The 18,772-nt window shown below is 44.2% G+C and overlaps 1 protein-coding gene across 2 annotated transcripts in view; it reads left to right on the forward strand.

The window, feature by feature from the left end:
• Window positions 1–9,402: 9,402 nt before the first annotated feature.
• Window positions 9,403–18,772, forward strand: part of BMP2K (BMP2 inducible kinase) — a gene marked incomplete at its 5' end in the record, with an annotated part of 119,148 nt that continues 109,778 nt past the window's right edge. For both annotated transcript variants that reach the window (XM_080796923.1, XM_080796924.1), the window contains one exon: window positions 9,403–9,571. In XM_080796923.1, the coding sequence (XP_080653049.1) occupies window positions 9,403–9,571 (169 nt within the window). The remainder of the gene's footprint in view (window positions 9,572–18,772) is intronic.

An 18,772-nucleotide genomic window follows, 5' to 3' on the forward strand; every position in this document is an offset into this window, starting at 1 on the left:
TATAAGCTATACATGTAGATATTAGGTGCCCACTCTCTGTTTGTACTTACTTTCTTCCCCTCTACTAACATCCATTGGGCTAGAGAGATGGTATATGTGTTGTTGGAGAAGGTTTTTATTTTCTGCTTTTGCTGAGTTTCTCGTAGAAATACCACATATTAACATACCCAACAAATCAAGTAAAATAGTGTTATCATCAAGAATTTAAATTTGTCTTCAGAGCATTATGTATTCACCATAGAACCTACTAGATTAGGTGTTCTACCTTAGGATTTAGGCAAATTAACTAACACTATTGTCTTTATATAATATCATGGTTTCATATGAGAAAACACGATTTATGTGAAATTTGTGTTAATAAGCAAAAAACACAGAAATCATCTAGCTATATTCTTCTCTCTTTCTTTCATAAAACATACTGCTTTATATGACAAGAACCAGCAGAACTTGCTGGTTAAGAAGTTGTATTTCTTAAACACAATAACATACTATTTTGAAAGTGCCGTTACAGACGACATTCACTGTGTATAAAGCATAACCACGGATTTTGGTAGCACGTTCTGTAGGTATCCCAATCAGTAGGTATGAATAAAAGACTCTCCCCAAATAATCATATAACTAAAAGTACAAGCAGTTTTTACATTTTACTCCTTTTTAAGAATCAGCCTTAGAATTTAAAGATTTGGTTAGAGCATAATTAGAAAATGTTTAAAAATTCTTAGTAATTCAGATAGATTGAATTAGTTATTAGTATTGCTTTTTGAAAAGAGATGTGACAACATGAAATATTAATGAATGTTCTACTGGAATTGCTAATGATGGATTTTTCTGATGAAGAATTTAAAAGAAATGTCTTTTGAAGAAGGGAATCTGTTTGTCTTCTTGATATTTTTATTGAACTGAAACCTTGATGTTTCTCTCTTAAAAAAAAATGTTAAAGTAAGCTTTACACCCAAAAGTGGGGCTTGAACTCATGACCCTGAGATCAAGAGTTGTAAGCTCCACCGCCTGAGCTAACCAGGTGTTCCAATGTTTCTCTGAAAGATACTTATTTTTATTCCAAATGTTCATACAGTTTATATTTCATTTAAATTTTATCCCTGGTGTGCAAGGAATTACTATAGAGCGATCATTAGAGACACTGAAATTATTCATTATGATTATTATAGGAAAGTTTATGGGTCATACGTGAGAAAGTTAACAATGATGGAAGAGATGATGTGCTGGTCAGAAGCAGAACAAGTGTAACGAATGCATAGGATGATCATGAACATGAGAAAACATGTCTACAGTGACTAGTTTCAATGTTTGTTTGGCTTAGACTTTGAATCCTATGTCTTATTTGTATTCTTCTATGTGCCTGGTACAATGTTGTGTGCATGTGTATGTATATACAGGCCTGCAATAAGTGACTATTTAGTTAATTTAATTACTATGTAGGACCAGTGAAGTTGCTAGTTACTCTTTTTCTTTGAGCCTGTGTGTAAATGTTATCAAAAAAAGTGACAAATTCAACAAAAATAAAAATTGTTCTATGAAATGATTTGAGAAAATTGTAGCTGTTTGACTTGATTTTTCAAGGTTTTGATCATCAATTGCTGTATTATTATAAGAAAGTTTAACTTTTAAGTGGGTCAAATCTATAGTTGGTTAATCCTACTTGATACTAAATACCGGTTTTAATATCTCTCATAATTATTTTGATTAAAATGTATTATTAGGCACATTTTGAAAGATCAAAAGTGTTTATGTATGTGTGCAAAATGTGAACTTGGTATCTGTCAATACAGAATAAACATTGGAGTGCATAGCTGCCTACATACACAAGTGCACACACACAATTTATGATTTTGGAGCTTATATAAATGTGGTTGTCTATGAAAAGGATACAACAGGGGGACTCAACAGAGGGTATTTTATTTGCATAAAAATGAGAATAATTTTAATAAAATGTTAATAACATGTGGATTTACTTTAGCTATACTATCTCCTTCACTCCTGAATTAAAGTTCTTACTCAGGAGTATCAATTCCTTCTGCATTTTGTAGATGCTCTGACTTGCTCCTAGTTTATCAGTAAACATTAGCTGGGTGTTGTCATGGTAAATGAAAAAAAAATGTTTCTAATCTGTCCATGTAAGTAGGCCCACTGCTGTCAGCAGATAAGAGAGAGAAGAGGAATAAGGTATAGTGATGAATTATAAAAAATTAAAAGGTTAAAAAAAGAAAAGCATACTTGTCCTTTAAGAATGATTTCCTTGAATACCATTTTTAGGGCAACATGCAAATGACATAATTGAAGAAGCTCAACGCAAATCAAATTGGAAATTTTATAATTTAAGGAGTGGTGCACAAATATAATCTTCATTTTGGCCTGAAATATGCATGAAGGTGTTGTCTGATCTTCACCCAGATGAAAACAAACAATGAAATCACTTTCATATAATATCCAGTCACACTTCATAAAGAGTTTTTTGAGGAAAGATATGTAATAGGAACTTCTCTTTTACCTCTAAACAACAGTACAGTCAAATTTACCTTTGTTTACCTCGCCTCTGGTCAATTGTAACTCTCCTCTCAACACATCTGTCTTTAATTCCTTTCTGTGACTCCAAAATGCAATTTTAAGAAGACGTATTTTAAAATGCCTATTCAAAGTGGCATTGATTATTCAAGTACTTTGACCGTCTAATTCAGTAAGTGTTTAGCACCCGTAATGTGGCTCATTGGACCCTGTCTGCAATGGAATTACTTTAAAATAAGAAAACATACACTGTGAATGTCCTTTGACAGTTAAGATGTACACATACTGGCCAACTAAGCCACACAGTGTGCTAGACTTCGCATGCAGACAAAAATGCCGCAGTCGTGTAGAGAAATGATGGGTTATTCTGAAGTGGGGAGGTTGGGAAAGAACTTCTTGGAGGAGGTGAGTTGAGTTGGGAAAGAGCGTAGGCCTAATGCAGATGGGGGGGGCAGGCAAAGACAGTGTAGGGGTCAGGGAAACAGCAAGCACAAAAGGAAAAGGGTGAGAGAGATGAGCCAGTAGAAAATAAACACGCCTCTTAGAGCAGATTTGTGTGTTCTGAGTGGTGGGGGACCAGGCTTCCGTTACAGTCTCAGGCTTTGCTTTCAGATCTGCTTCCGGTTTTACAGTTCTCCCCTCTCCCCTATCTTTGTGTAGATGCTGTTACCTACGGTGTTCTTTTGCTAGTGCTGTCCTGAGTTTACCTGCTTATGGTCTTTCTTTCTCCCTTTCTTTTCTTTCTTTCTCTCTCTCTTTCTTTCTTTCTAAAGATTTTATTTATTTATCTGACAGACAGAGATCACAAGTAGGCAGAGAGGCAGGCAGAGAGAGAGGGGGAAGGAGGCTCCCCGCTGAGCAGAGAGCCCGATGCGGGGCTTGATCCCAGGACCCTGAGATCATGACCTGAGCTGAAGTCCGAGGCTTTAACCCACTGAGCCACCCAGGTGCCCCACTCCTTTCTTGTAGCTCCGTGCACTGAGCAGTTTCCTATTTCCTCTTTTGTTAATTTGTTTTTTTCACTCCCTGCATTACTCTCCTTGAGACTGTTCACAAAGATCCAAGAAACCGTCAGGTTTAAGCTGACCCATGCACTGGGTTCCACCAATGTTTGTTAAGCACTTACTAGGGGGCAGGCATGTGTACATGAAGAAGGCACCTTCCCTACCCTCCTGACGCTTTCAGCCATGTGAAGACTCTTTTTGTGCCCCCGCTCTGCTCATGTTACCCTCTACCACCACCACAGGTTGACGTCAGCCAAAGCAAAAAAAAAAAAAGTAAAACGACGAATAAATGCCAAGAAGCCTGAAACTGACCACAAACTAGAATCTAGCTTGTATGTGTGCAGCGCCTGTGGTGAAAGGGTGACAGGGGAGTTTGGATCCTAGCCCTGTCACGTGTACGACTCCCCTGAGCAAGATGACAGAAGAAAGAGGAACTGACACTTCTCTGTGTCCAGCACAGTGACTGGTATTGATTGTATATTATTTAATAATCATAGTTCATATCCCTTCCCGGCCCCCACTCCAAAAAAACAAAAAGAAAACCAACAACACCACAAAAACAAAAATAGAAAAACCAACTCTTCCTATTTTTAGAGATGACCGAAACTCAGAAGCTTGGGGTTTCAGACACACCTGAGATCTGAGCCTGGTCTCAAGCCTCCAACCCTACCACTTACTACATTTTAGGCTAAGTTATTCATTCATTTATTGAATACTCACTGTATGTCATGTACATTGCTTGGGACTAGATTTTGAGAAAACAACGTGATACGGCCCGTTCCCTTAAACCTCTTAGAATGCAGTGAGGAAGACAGGCATGTAAGGAAGCCCTCTAACGGACAGCTATAGTTCTGGAAGTCTACAAAAGTAGGATGAGGTACACATGAATTCATTCTACCCAGGACCGGTAAATGGCAGAAGTCAGGAAAGCTTCCCCGCGGAGGTGGCCCTGGAGGTCCACAGAGCCACCCATCAAATCAGGTGATTATAAGAACAAGACATTCTAACTGGAGTGAGCACTGGGACCTGAAACAGGATGGCAAGAAATGAAGGTGGTTCAGGGTGGCTGGAGTGAGAGTTGGGAGTAATAACATTCACTTCGCTTGTTAGAGGAGACATAGGTAACATTTATACAGTGTTAAGCATAAGGCCCGAGACATACTAGGTACTCAATAAATGTTCCTTTTGCTCTTTGAGATGCTGCATTTGATTACGTCCCCTTCCAGCCCTGAAATCCCATGATTCTTACCACACTGTGTGAGTTCTTATTGTAGATCAGTTCGTATACTGTCTTACACATGTTCAATAAATAGTCTACTACAGCTGGCAGAAGACTGGGTAAAACAAGATGTAGATTCTGGTAAAGGATTGAAACAAAAGTTGAATTTGGCTTTAAGTCTTTCTTTCTCTGTCCCTCTATAGTAACTTGAACACGGTTTTGCTGGTGTGTATGTGAATGTTGTGCAAGTGTACAGATTCAGCATTGGTTCAACATACTGGGACGTAATTTGCTGTTTTACCTTGGGAACTGCTCACCTACTTCTCAAACCGTAAGAGCTGCTTTTCTGTTCCCTGAAGTTTCTAAGATCATAATATCAGCCGCATTGCTGGGTGGAGATTTGAAGGCAACATACCATACAAGCACGATCTCAGAGCTCATCCTTTCTGTACGGAGTTAATACATGTAATGCATGTTAAAAATAGCACTGATACATCTCAAGTATCCAAAAAGAACCGGTTCTTATTTTACATTCTGCTGAAGTTTTATATAAATGTATTTGGGAGCAGGGTAGGTGCAGGGTAGCAGAGCTAGGCCATGGGAGGGAAATACAAAAGGTAGCAGAAGAGGGAGGGCGGGAACATATCCAAGAGTGTGACTGTAATCACACAAGGATAGCCCCGCTGTGACATCTGAGCCCGAGGTGCTGTATATCCAGGGGACTCTCCCTGCCAACTGCACCCCTCCCCCCTACCAATTTAGCTGGGAGGCCATCAAAGTGTTTCTTCTGATGGTGAAGTTGCCTGCCTCTTGCAGTCTTTTCGACAAGCATGGTCTCTGAAGGGGGCGGGTATCAGAGCGATAGAGGAATCGCGAGAGACTATGAACTCCAGGAAACCAACTGAGGGTTTTAGAGTGGAGGCAGGTGGGGGGATGAATTAGTGCAGTGGTGGATTTTATTAAGGAGGACACATATTGCATGGAGCACTGGGTGTTATATGCAAACAATGAATCTTGGAACACTACATCAAAAACTAATGATGTACTGTAGTGACTGACAACATAAAAAAATAAAGTGGAATGAAAAAAATAAAAAGCAGGGTCAAGCTGTAGGCGCAATTCTATCATAAATGAATTTCATGTCAAATAAGTAATTTTTTCCCTATTTAGAATATTTGTGAACAGCTTGGTGTTTTAAACTACACTGTCAGATTTATTTTTCTTAGATGTATATAAATTTTGACAAGCTACAGTGATAATGTCAAGTAGTTTTTGTTTTGTTTTTGTTTTTTTTAAAGATTTTTATTTATTTGACAGAGATCACAAGCAGGCAGAGAGGCAGGCAGAGAGAGGGGAGGAAGCAGGCTCCCTGCTGAGCAGAGAGCCCGATGCGGGGCTTGATCCCAGGATCCCGGGATCACGACCCAAGCCGAAGGCAGAGGCTTTAACCCACTGAGCCACCCAGGCACCCCGTCGCGTAGTTTTAAGAGAAGACAAAATACTGGTGACATTAGAGAACACTTTTTAAGATGACGGAGACATGTATGTATTCTTCTAATGGACTTCGGGACTTTTACTTTTTTGGAAAGCAAGATATGGGCGTTTAACTAGGTATAAAGTAATACTGTTAGGGAAGGAGAACAATTACTCCTAACCGTAAAGCATAAGGAGTCTAAAAATGATAGAAGGTATCTTATTAAAGGAAAACATTGACTTGTGAGAAAAAAATGATTAATCCAGCACTGGAAGAGACGCTTTATGAAGCCAATAGTGGCGCTGGGATACCTTCTGGGATACACGTATTTCGTTTGATCCATGCCAGTTTTCCCCACGCCACACAACTTTGAGAGCCACTTAATGTAAAGTAGATGAGGGTCAAAGTAACAAAAGGGTTAGAGCTTTCCACTAGAAGACAAAAATACAACAATAACCCCCCCTCATTGTCAAAATCCTTCGCTTGACCATAGCGATGTTGACTTCATTAGAATACTGTAACATGAAACCATACAAACTGAAGCAAACTACTTAAGAAAAAAAAAAAAAAGTCTTCAAGGGGAGACAAACCATAAGAGAATCTTAATCATAAGGAACAAATGAGGGTTGCCGGAGGGGTGGTGGGGGGGGGATGGGGAACTGAGTGATGGGCATTAAGGAGGGCACGTGATGTAATGAGCACTGGGTGTTATATAAGACTGATGAATCACTGACCTCTACCTCTGAAACTAACACTATACTATATGTTCATTGAATTTAAATGCAAAATTTAAAAAAAAAAAGTCTTCATTATATGGCCCTCAATTCACAAAGCTGTAGGGAGTTACACTGTGACAGTTAATTTCAACATCTTTTGGTGGTAAAAGTGTTTGTAAATGTTTGGCCTTTTGCTATTAGTAACACAGTGTTTTTGCTTTCTCAGTAAGGAACATGTTAGTAGCTGCCATAGAATATTGCGGAGTTAACTCTGTCAAGACGAGAGAAAATTTAAATTTTATTACATTTTTGGTGAAAAACTGAACAGATTGCCAGTACTATGAGGGGGAGTTATGCCTTGAACTAATTACTAACTTCCGTATTAGTAGTCGGGTTATATGAGTTTCTTTGCCGTAGCACTTGGGGTAAACGTGTTCCCCGACTCATCACAGGAGACTATGTCCTCTTGCACTGTGATTAAGTGTAGGTGCATCAGGCCCAAACTGTATGTCAGGCTGATACCAGTTTTGAATTGTATGAAATGACTCAATTTCTCCATGAGTCGGCTTGAAAACTCGAATTCAGATGATGTAGGAATGAGACTCTGCAGGGACTCTCCGCAGTAAGGAAAACGGTCAGCTTATTCCTAAATGGAAATCCCTGCCACACCCCATCGACCACCTGGCCTGACTCCCACCGAGCCGGAACGCACTTCAAGGGTCCGGCCTCTGGCGGAAGAATTTTAGCCGAGCGGGTCGCGCTTTTCTCCGCAAACAGCAGAGGGGAGTAAAGACGCTGATGATTGCGCTCAAAGTCTCTTGCCCCAGGACCCCTGCCCGTAGCCCACTGGCAAGCGGGCCGGAGCACGTCCGTCCCTCGCGGGGCGCGCGTCCTGGCGTCTCGTAGGCGCCATTTACTGGGTCCGCGTTGAAAAAGTTCAGGAAATGCCACCTCAGAGGAAAACGTCAGGCGTCGGGTCTCTCCCCTGGCCACAGCGGGCCGGGGCTCCTGCGGCCGGGGTCCCGGGGGGGCAAGCAGGCCGGAGCCAGAACCGGGCGCCGCCTTCCCAGCCTCCCGCACGCGCGGTCGTCGCACCCCGGCTCCCTTCGCCGGCCTCACGCCGCAGGCACCGAGACGCCCGCAGTTCACGAATCGGACGCAACGAGCCTCCTCCCCCCCGCTCCGGAGGTGGGCGAGTCCCCCCGTTCCGAGGGCGGCGGGAGAAAACCCAGCGGCTGGTCCGGCTCCAAGCGCCGCTCCCTCGGCCGGTTTCCAGCTTCCTCCTTCGGCGCGCTCTGGAGCACGGAGCGGGGCGTCAGGACGGCCCCGGCGGCCCCACCGGCCGCTGCGCGACCTCGGCCGGGCCCTCGGGCTCCCCGGCGCGGGAGGCGAGCGGCCCGGGGCGCACACGCACCTGCTCCGGGCGTCCGGCCGCCGCCGCGCGGCTCCCGCGCTTCGGCGAACTGCGCCTCCGCGATTCCCGCGCCGCAGAGGCGCTTCCCAGCACCGGCGCCCGCCGCGGCGGCGGCCTCGGAAGTTGGGTTACGGGAACCCGCTGCGGCCCCGCGGCTCCCACCGCCCACGCCCGGGGCGGCGAGCGGAAGCCCCTCCGGGGCGGCCGGGGAGACTGAACGGGCGGGAAGCCGCTGGCGGGGAAGCGGCCGGCGGCGGGTTGAAGCACCCGGAGAGACGCGCCAGCTCCTCGCCCAGACGCCAGACCGGGACGCGCGGCCGGCGCGGGGCCCCGGAAGCCTGACCGGAACGCTCGCCGCCGGGACCCCGGACGCGGGACCCCGACCTCGCCTCCGTCCCCACCCCCCACCGCCGCTCCCCGCCCCCACGCCCCGCCCCCACGCCCTCCACGTGACAAGAGCCGGAACCGTCACTTCCGGCCGCGCCGATCGCGCGCCTGCGCGGGCCGCCGGGCCTCAGAGAGCGGTTGGCCGCGGCGCCGCACCCCCAACGGCCGCGAGTGGCGGGCGGCGTCGGTCCGGCTCCGGCGGCGCCGCGGGCTGCGGTCGTGAGGGCGCGCGGCCGGAGAGGCCCAGCCCACTCCGCGCAGGGCCGGCCGCCCCGCCCCTTCCCCGTCTCCCTCCCTGGCGCTGCCCCCTCCCAGGCTCGCGCTCCCGACGCGTCGAGAGACGGCTCGGGCGCCCGGGGCGCTCGCGGAGGCGGCGGCGTCGCCCCCGCGCCCGGCCCCGCCCCCTCGCGCCCCGCCCCGGCCCCGCCCTCTCCACCGCCCTCTGCGGGAGCCGGGCAGCTGCAGCGGAGCCGCGGAGCGGGCGGCGGGCCGGGCCGGTGCGCTCGCGCGCGGGATGTGAGGCCGGCCGGGCCGCAGCGCGCACGGACGCTCGCGCGGGCGAGGGGCGGCGACCCCTCGCGGACGACCGGCCGCGCGCCGGGCCGCGGACTCGCTCTCGCGCTCGCCCTCGCGCGCCCCGCGCCCCCCAGCGCGCCGGCGGGACCATGAAGAAGTTCTCGCGAATGCCCAAGTCGGAGGGCGGCGGCGGCGGCGCGGCGGGGGGCTCGGCCGGCGGGCCCGGGGCCGGCTCCGGCGGCGGCAGCTCGTCCGTGGGGGTCCGCGTGTTCGCGGTCGGCCGCTACCAGGTCACCCTGGAGGAGTCGCTGGCCGAAGGTACGGGCGCGGGGGACGCTCCCGGCAGGTGAGGGAGGGCCGGGGTGTGGCGGCGGCTGTCGGCGCCCGCCCGCCCCTGGGCTCGCCCGCTCCGCGCGCTCTTCCCGCTTCTGCCTCCCGAGCCGCGGGGGCCCCCGAGGAGCGCTCGGGCTCGGCGCCCCTAAGCCGGCTGTCTGGGCGCGGGGCCCCGCGCTCCCCCGGCCGAGCTCCGGTGCCCCGCGACGCGAGGGGGTGAGCGGAAGACGCCCTCGCGGGCGGTGCGGGGCGCGACGGGGCCGGCGACTCGCCGAGGGGCCGGTCGTGCGGGTCGAGGCTCTGCCCCGCCCGCGGGGGCGCCGGCGGCCGTGGCGCTTCGGCCTCCACCCCGGGTCTCCGCCCGCGCTGCGGGGTCCAGGACCCTGCGGGCGCCGAGGTCGAGCCGCGTTCGCTCCGCTCGGTCCCCGGGGAAGCCGGTGCCGCTCTGTGCGCGCTCCTGTGCGCGGCCGGCGCCGGCGCTTTCCCCGGAGTCGGTCGGCGGGTGGCTTCGGAGCGGCGCGCGGACTCGGGGTCCGTTCGTCTGGTTCAGAACCGGCCTCAGACCAGGTGCTGTTCGTGCCCTTCAGGGTGTCTCCGCTACTTGGGGCGCTGTCGGGAGGGCGCGCTGACTCCGGCCCGCCAGGCTGCGCGTCCCGGGCTCCGGCCGCAGTTCGGGGCTCCGTGCGGGGGAGCTCGCGCCGCCGGAGAAACACGGTCCCGCACTCCGGTGTTGCGTGTCTTGGGTGAGCGGCGCGTAGGGAGGCTTCCTCTGATCTTGGAGCTTTTAACTGCAGAATAGTACCAAATAAGTACTTGTGAAGATTCACGGGAGATCATTAGTTGAGGAACGGTCCTTTTACGTTCCAAGGTTAAGAGAAGAGAAATGGGAGAGAGTAGTTCTGGCTCTGAAAGTCAGACCCTGATGTGGTTTGGACACAGGAGACGGAGAGATTCCACTTACGTTTTTTGAAATGCCATAAACCGTAGCACATTAGTGCAAAAGAAAAATCTGAAGGTTTTTGTCTCTAAAATATTGAAAGAGAAAGAAATCTTGAATTATTCGGGAATGGGTGTCATTGGTTTGCAAGCCACTGCCTCTAGTAATGAGCCTAGGCAAACCTTGGAGAGGTGGGAGAAGGAGCCTTAGCTTTTCAGAGGAATGAATGTATGGTGATTGGTTTTGATAGATTTACTGCGCTGTAAAATTTCCTAGTTCTTTGTTATACATGGATGTCAAATGTTGGTTTAGATCGAGTGTGGCTTTTAAGAAGACAGGGCTGTTAAGTCACATGCTGCACTTATTACTTCTTTGAATTGTAGTAACTAATTGAAGTGTGGCTTGAGTAGTATTACACTCACTTCATTTCACAAAATCCCAGATGGGTTTTTTATTCAGTGGAAAGAAAACATTGACGTTTCATCAAACTAGATTTTGGATTTGTGGCTTCTATCACTGCCTTAAGCATATCCTATCATTACCCTAAGCAAGTCATTTTCAGGAAAAGTTAAGTAATTTTGGAAAATGAAAATAAGAATTTCAAAGGGAGTGCTCATTCAGCCACAAAAAGTTAAAAAGCAGTTAAGGACTAATGTCACTGTTAGAGTGTTCTACTAGCTTTTGCTATAAATTTTGCCATTTTTCTTGGGAAACTCCGTAATCAATGCTAGGACGAAGCAGGAGCTGAAGAAGCTGTTTTGGAAGGTGGGACTTCCCTACTCGATACTCCAGCTCTTGGATTAGACTTTTATTTCCTCTTCTTTGGACCGGAGGGGAGACTTTCTTCCCTTGTGTATTTCTTTTCTCTTTACACATATAACTGAAATTGCCCATATTCAGTTTACTTTTTTATTCTGACAGTTTCTTCTTACTTCAAACGCTTAATATCTTCTCTTTTCCAAATAACTTATACAATTTAGACAGGATGTTTAAACGCAAAGTCTGGTTCATACTCAAGAATGATCGTTCAGTAATTGACAGATACATGGGCTGAATTACAAGATTAGGGCAAGTGGTGTGGAAAGGCATTAGAGTTTAGAGTACTTGAATTGGGCAGAGGTATACCATTTAGTGGGACAAGGGATGGAAACAAAGACCAAAAAATGAAAAGATGAACTTGGTAGGGTCCACCTTTTTTTTTTTTTTTTTGCTTTGGGTCCTTGTTGTTTAAACAGGGCCAATACAGTAGGTGCTGTGCCCTGAGGTGTTTCTGCCGTGCTACTGAAAACGTAGGCATCTTGTTCAGAATGACCTCTGTAGTGTCTTTGAGTCTTCAGTAAATCTACTATTCTTTCTCTCTGTCTCATATTCTCTCTCCTCTTTCTAAGTGTATTTGTATTTACATCTTTGCCTCTCACTGTTCAGAGTAGTTGTGTTTTATAAAGTCACGGAGCAGTAAGTACTGAACCACTGCCCTTTAGAAATACAGGTGTGATGTCCTGCAGGCCCCTGTTGACAACGTTTTTGTCCACCAGTCAGTATATAACCTTGTTTTATGTGGGTTTCTGTTTAAAGATCTTTTTAAATATATATTGTTGACTCATTAAAACTGAACTTATGGCTAACAGTGCTGTAACTCACTTCTAAATAAAGCTTATCTAAGACACATTATTTTCTCTGTAAGGAACATTGCAGCCTCCTTGAGCCTAGGAATACTAGATGACACTTTGGCACTATGCTTGGGGCCATTTTAAACAATGAAATCAATAAAAAGCACAAAAATGAGAAAAGCATGGCACTAAACAGGTTTCAAAAGGGACCTTGTTTATAAACAAGGCAGAAAGGTATCTTGTGTTCATCTGGCCTTCTCAAAATTTTCAGCACTATGTTTATGTCTGCAAATGATCTTGAAAATGCCATTGTATTGATTTTTGGGAATACAGATAAATTTTAGTGACTACATGAATTTACAAATATGGAGTCCCCAAATAGTGGCAATCACCTGTGTACGTACGTATATATGTATGTATATATATACATATATAATATTACATATACATACATAATATTTGTGAGTATAGATGTTAGGCCACGTGTATTACATGTAAGTACGTATTTATATATTATATATTTAAAGAAATAAACAGATTTTCAGAGATATACTTATGTTGTATGTTTAAACTATTGGAGTAGTTTCTTCTCTGAAATATGTACTTTGTATCATAGTCTCTAGTTAAGTATGTGTATTTTTGAAATGCTTATTACACCTTGTACCTTTTTAATTCCTGCTCAAAGTTTAGAGAACTAATATCATGGAACACTTTCATGTTTTTTTCAAAAACACTGTAGTTTCAGGAGTGCATGCTAACTAAATCCAATTTGGGCCTGTAGGAATCTGGTAGAGCCATATGTAAATTTAAGCTTGAAACAGAGTCAGATTGTCAAGCATATGTATTTCAGTGTACTCTTTAAAATTTCTAACAAAACATAGGACTGGCTTTTTGGTCACATGCTAGTTAGAGCATTTAATGTTGATTGATAAGGGGAAGAAGTTGGTTCTCAATGTGTTTGGTTCTATGTTGTTCTATATGTGTTTGGTACAAAGTGCTTAAATAAATGTGGAACCAGGGGATTGGGACACTATCATAATTCATTGAGGTAATCTAATTATGAGGTTCTGGGGTCTGGATAGGAATGGTATTTTGCATACAATTTCATGGGTAAGGATAAGACTTTCTGTCACGGGCATGGGGGTTGTTGGTACTGTCAGTACGGGCAATTGGGAGACCAGGAATTTGCTAGAGAGTTCTGTAGAAGGAGCTCAGTAGCTCTCAGAGTTAACTGCTTAGATTAGGGTCAGTTAATATAGGCTAAGTGTTAACCACTTCCCACTGTTAATTTTACAGGAAGGTAGTAAAATACATTTGATTTTGCCATATAAATCAATCTGAAAATGAGGGATTTAAGCATGATATTTCATTTGCAGAAATTATCTTGGCTATCCAGTAACTTGTAAGTTAGTTTCTGAGAGAGGACAGAGAGAGCAGAAGGGCAGGATTTAACAAAAATAATGGCAACTGTTACTACTCCATAACTATTTATTAAATGTCTTTTGTGTGCCAGGCTCTGTAGTGGTTACTATTTATACAATGGAAAACGAAACAGATATTTCTTTGTCCTTGTGGAATTTGCAGTGTAATACAGAAGATAAAGGTTAAACAAAAAATCATCAAGTCGTGTAGATGATTTTAATAGTTGTCATGAGAAGAAAGCACAGGGTTTAATGAGAGAATAACTGATTCAGTTTATATTGAAGGATCAAGGAAGACCTTTTTTGATATTTTACCAGAAATCTGAAGCATGAGAAAAATTAGGTAAAGGCAGTGTGTGAAGGTGTGAAGGTGGGGGTGGTGTGGGGTATGTCACGAACAGAGAAGTCTCTGTGTGAGGCAGAGTTTCAGGAACTGAAATATGCCCAGAGCTGGGGAATGTAATGATCGAGTCACTTTGGAGGAAGGACCCAAGATGATGTTGGAACGATGACCAGGATCCAGGACTTTAGGATTTTAGGTTTATCAGAAAATGCACTGGGAAGCTACTGAAGGATTGGGGCAGTTATATGCTCTGACTTGCACTTTTACAAGATCATGCATGGTCATTGCTCTGGAGAGACTGGTCGAGAGGCGTACAGATTAGATGATTGGTTAAGATGGTGGCAGTGGGAATGGAGGCGAATGCTAAAGTGGGAAGACCTGGTGATGGGTTGGATTGGGGGGGAGGGTATTGTAGGAACTGGGAAGAATGACTTATGCGGCTCTTGGGCTTGAGGTACCATTTGCTGAGATGCGGAAGAGTAGAGAAGGAACAGATTTTGGGGGGGGATGGAGAAGAGTTAGGAGGATATCCAGGAGTTTCAGATATGTGTAGTTGAGATATCTGGGAGGAAAGAAGCATCAAGTGGGAAGCTGAATGTGTAGTCTGGTGCTCAGCAAAGGTGTCTGGGTTTAGAGAGAGGTATTTTTGATAAGTGAACATTTGGCTGTTATTGAAAGGCCTGGGAGAGGATAATGTCGGGAGAGAGTATGGAATGAGAAGGCTCTCGCTGAAGGACTCTGGTCTTAAACATTAGTGTTCATCGGAATCATGTGGGGGGCTTGGTAAGCCCCAGGTTGCTGAGCCTGAGCCCCCAAGGTTTGATTCTTTATGTCTGAGTGCGGCCCATAATTTTATTTCTAACAACCTGCTCTCTGATGCTGATGTTGATGCTGCTGGTCCGGAAACCGTACCTCGAGAACGGCTGATTTAGAGTAAACAGGAGCTGCAGGGAGCCATGAAGAGGGCCGGGAGAACATGGTGCTTTGAAGAGGAGGGAGTGAATTGTGTGTCATCGTGATCACATTTTTTGGCCACACACTCACAATTATTCATGCTTAGTTATTATATTTTTTTCTTTCCAGATTTTATTTTTAAGTAATCTTTACACCCATCTTGGGGCTCGAACTCAATCCCAAGATCAAGAGTCACATGCTCCATGGACTCAGCCAACCAGGCGCGCCCCCCCCTCACCCCCTCACCCCCCCCCCCCAGGTCGTAACCTACCTTTTAAATCTTAGCTCTGGTTATTTCTTGATGATACTCTGCTCCAGCCACCGTGTGCCACTCACGGTTCCTTACCTATCACTGCCTTTGCCTGTGTAAGCCTAGTCGCCTCACTGCTAGTTAGGATCACTCCCTTCTTCCTGTGGACATTTGTAGCTATTTATTTGCTTTTTCCCTCTTATCACATTTAATCTTTTGTCTTGAGATACAATTATGTAAGCACGTGGAAATACTAAGGTGGTTATTGTTCCTGTCTCATTTCCCTTAGCAGATAGTAAAATTCTTGAGGCTAGAAGTACTGTCTATTAATTGCTTTTTAAATCACACAAATTGCCTTGTCATATTAAGGACCTTCAAATTCTTTACAAAGGAAACGAATTTTGACTTAAAAAAATTTTTTTTTTTTTAAATGAACACAGATGGAGTTCTTCAGTAGAATTTAAGACCTAATTCGCAAATTGAAAAGCACCGAGGGAGGGCTCTTTAGTTCCTGTCCCATCAGACGTCTTCTGCTTAGGTCAGGGGACCCTGAATTTTCTACTTCTGTGAAGACAGACTTTTTTATAAACCTACACATGCATGTTGACAACACCTTTATTCATCAGCCAAAAACTGGAAACACGGACGCTTGGTTGGCTCTGTCAGTTAAGCTTCTGTCTGCTTTCCACTCAGGTCATGATCCCAGGGCCCTGGGATTGAGCCCCTCATCAGGCTCTCTGCTGGGTGGGGAAGCCTGCATCTCCCTCTCCTTCTGCCCCTCCCCCTGGCTATATTCTCTCCCTTTCTGTCAAAAAAAACCCCAAAAAATCTTAAAAAAACAAAACAAAAAACTAGAAACAGGAGGAGTCAGCATCATGGTAGTATAAGATGTACCTCTTTTTTTTTAAATGTGGGATTTATTTATTTTTTAATTTTAATTCCAACATAGTTAACATACAGTGTTATATTAATTTCAGGTGTATGGTATAGTGATTCAACAATCACATATAGGTAAAGACAAACTTTTGAAGACAGTGTTTAAGGCTAAGTGTTATTTTAGTTAGCCTCCTTGAAACAGCAAAGAAAGATAACCTGGATGTCCTCTTAGAGTTATCTTTCTCTATTGGCATATTTTTCTTTATTTTGCAAAGGTGGCTGAATTTAAAGAAGGAAAGTATTGTTACATGCAGTTGTGTATAATATAATTGATTTTGACCGTGAGCTTTTTGAGGGCAGGTTCTTGTTTATCTCTGTATCTTTAGTTTCTGTCCTGCAATTTTGTTGTTGTTGTGGTTGAATTAAACTCTCAGAAAGCATTGTTTCCTTTTTTATAAGATGGAGTTAATATTTACTATGAAGATTAATAGGTAGTATGTGCTATTAAGCAGATAATGTAGGATAGTACTTAACAGTGCATGCCAAGTCTTTCAATAAATGTGGGCCAATTTTAGGTTCAGATTTGGTTATCCGCTTTCAGTGAAATCTGCTTCTGGAATTGTAGTAATTTGCTTGTAGAGTAGGTATTTATCCTGAATTAAGTATCACATTTATATTTGTAAAAAATTTGAATCATTTTAATTAGATAATTAGTATATATCATTTAGCAATATATAACTTTTAAGTTCCAATCAGCTATATAGAACTTTTACCTTGATAGCAGCATACTCTTTGACGATGAGATCGAAGTGATTTGTAGCAAAAGACATTACATAGACTCTAACACACGCTTCACTTTTGCTATATGTTATCATTGTGGGGAGAGTTCTTTGTAATTTTGATTGTCTTCTGTTTTCTCTAGAAGTGGCAGTTTTATTCAAGGACACTAAAGCAATTCCCTATTTTCAGTATTTTGAAAAAAGTGTGGAAATTATGCATTTATCTCCAAAAAAGTGCTAAATTGCACTAACATCAAATTTCTTTGCTTTTAGCTATAGTCAGCTTTGTTCAGTTAATACTGACTTCGTCATGCTGAGCGGTTCAGAAAGGTTGACTTTGATTATTTAAAAAATAGTAGAAATAAGTTAATACTTATTAGCATCTTTCCATTATGGGATCTGCAGGAGGGAAAAATAGAAAAGATCCCTGATGTTTTTTATATTACGGAACATACCGGGAGGTGGGATTGTTTGTCCTTACGTTGATTCTGGACCTTTATTGTTCTTTACTATCTTACTTGTACATTATCTTGTTCTTTTTAATTCCTTCTCTACCCCCCTTTTTTTGGGTCAAAATTTGAAATAGAACATAAACATTTATTAGAACCTATTTGGTAGCTATCAAAATAATTCAAGGCTTGACTTGGAATTCTGAAATTAAGAGTCTTGAGTGGTGATTTCAAAGCTATAGAAGGGTTTCATCAGAAGGAGCCGTGACTGTTTATTCTTGGTTTTATCCTGCATCCATCTCGTGAACCATCCGTCTACCCACAGGCCTACTATTTTTAGGAAACTGAGTTGGGAAGTTGAGTGGTTAATGACCGAACTGTTTTAAATAGTTGGGCACTTAGTTAATTTGGAGATTCTCTTTTCTGTGTGTATCATCTTTACAAATGAGGTCGGTCAGCACATTTCTGCTAACCGGCTCACGTCTCTCTGCAAGAAAGTGGTTGTGTTGGGCTTTTACACAGATACTTTTATTTTGGAATTTTTGGTTTGTTCTTGTCTTGTAGAATTCCAGTAAAGTTTAAGGGTATAGTTTGGGATGTAGCCTTTAGAGAAGCATTTTGCAGTGAATATTATTAAAAAATAAACAGTTGTTGCTACCGATTTGCCCATTTTAACTTTTCATTAAATCTGCAAAACGGTGCCCTCTTGGAGGCAGCTATTAAAAAAAAAAAAAGATAAAACTTGGATCTGGGCCAGCTGATATTTTGTTACGCTACTAACTTGCATTGTGACATTTTGATTTCACTCTCCTCAAGAAAAAAATGAAGTGGATAAAAATGAATCTGTAACATCTTTTTCCATTTTAGCATTCTCCGATTCTGTTTGTGTAATGGATTCTTACTGCTTCTCTGATATGAGAGGAGCATGGGAAAGGAGGGATAAAGATAACAGGTTTAGGATCGAGACCATAATGAAAGGGTTATGTGTGGTAATCATGCATTTGAGTTCTTCGACAAGTATAGATTAGCAATTTATTTTTTTATCCCACAGTATAAAATTATTTCTTAATCCTTGTGAAAAAGTCCTTTCTAGGAAGTTGCCTTATTTAGTACCCTTTAAGATAAGGGGATTGGTGCTCAGATAAAATCCTGTGGCATTTCAGAGTACTATTTAGTTTCAAAGGATATGCCACCTTAATGGATTCTTTTATCATTTTAATCATTTTTCTCCAAGTGACTCATATTTTGGAGGGTATCTGGAGGTAAAGAAATTTTCGTGTTTTTCAAGTTTTATTTTGGAAAGAATGTATAAGGAAGAGCTACGACAGTACTGTCTCTTAGTTTGTGGATAGCAAGTTTACCCATGCTCATGTGTGAAGAGGTGGCTACTTTTTGTTTCCAGTGCTGTCAGTTCTAGTTTGAGCACCCCCCCCTTTTAAAAAAAATATTTTTATTTATTTGACAGAGAGAGAGCACAAGCAGGGATAGGGAGAGCAGGCTCTCCCACTGCGCAGAGAACGTGATGTGGGCCTCGACCCCAGGATCCTGGGATCATGACTCCAGCCAA

The sequence above is a fragment of the Martes martes genome (genome assembly GCF_963455335.1).
Source record: "Martes martes genome assembly, chromosome: 2".
Taxonomy (NCBI): Eukaryota; Metazoa; Chordata; class Mammalia; order Carnivora; family Mustelidae; genus Martes; species Martes martes.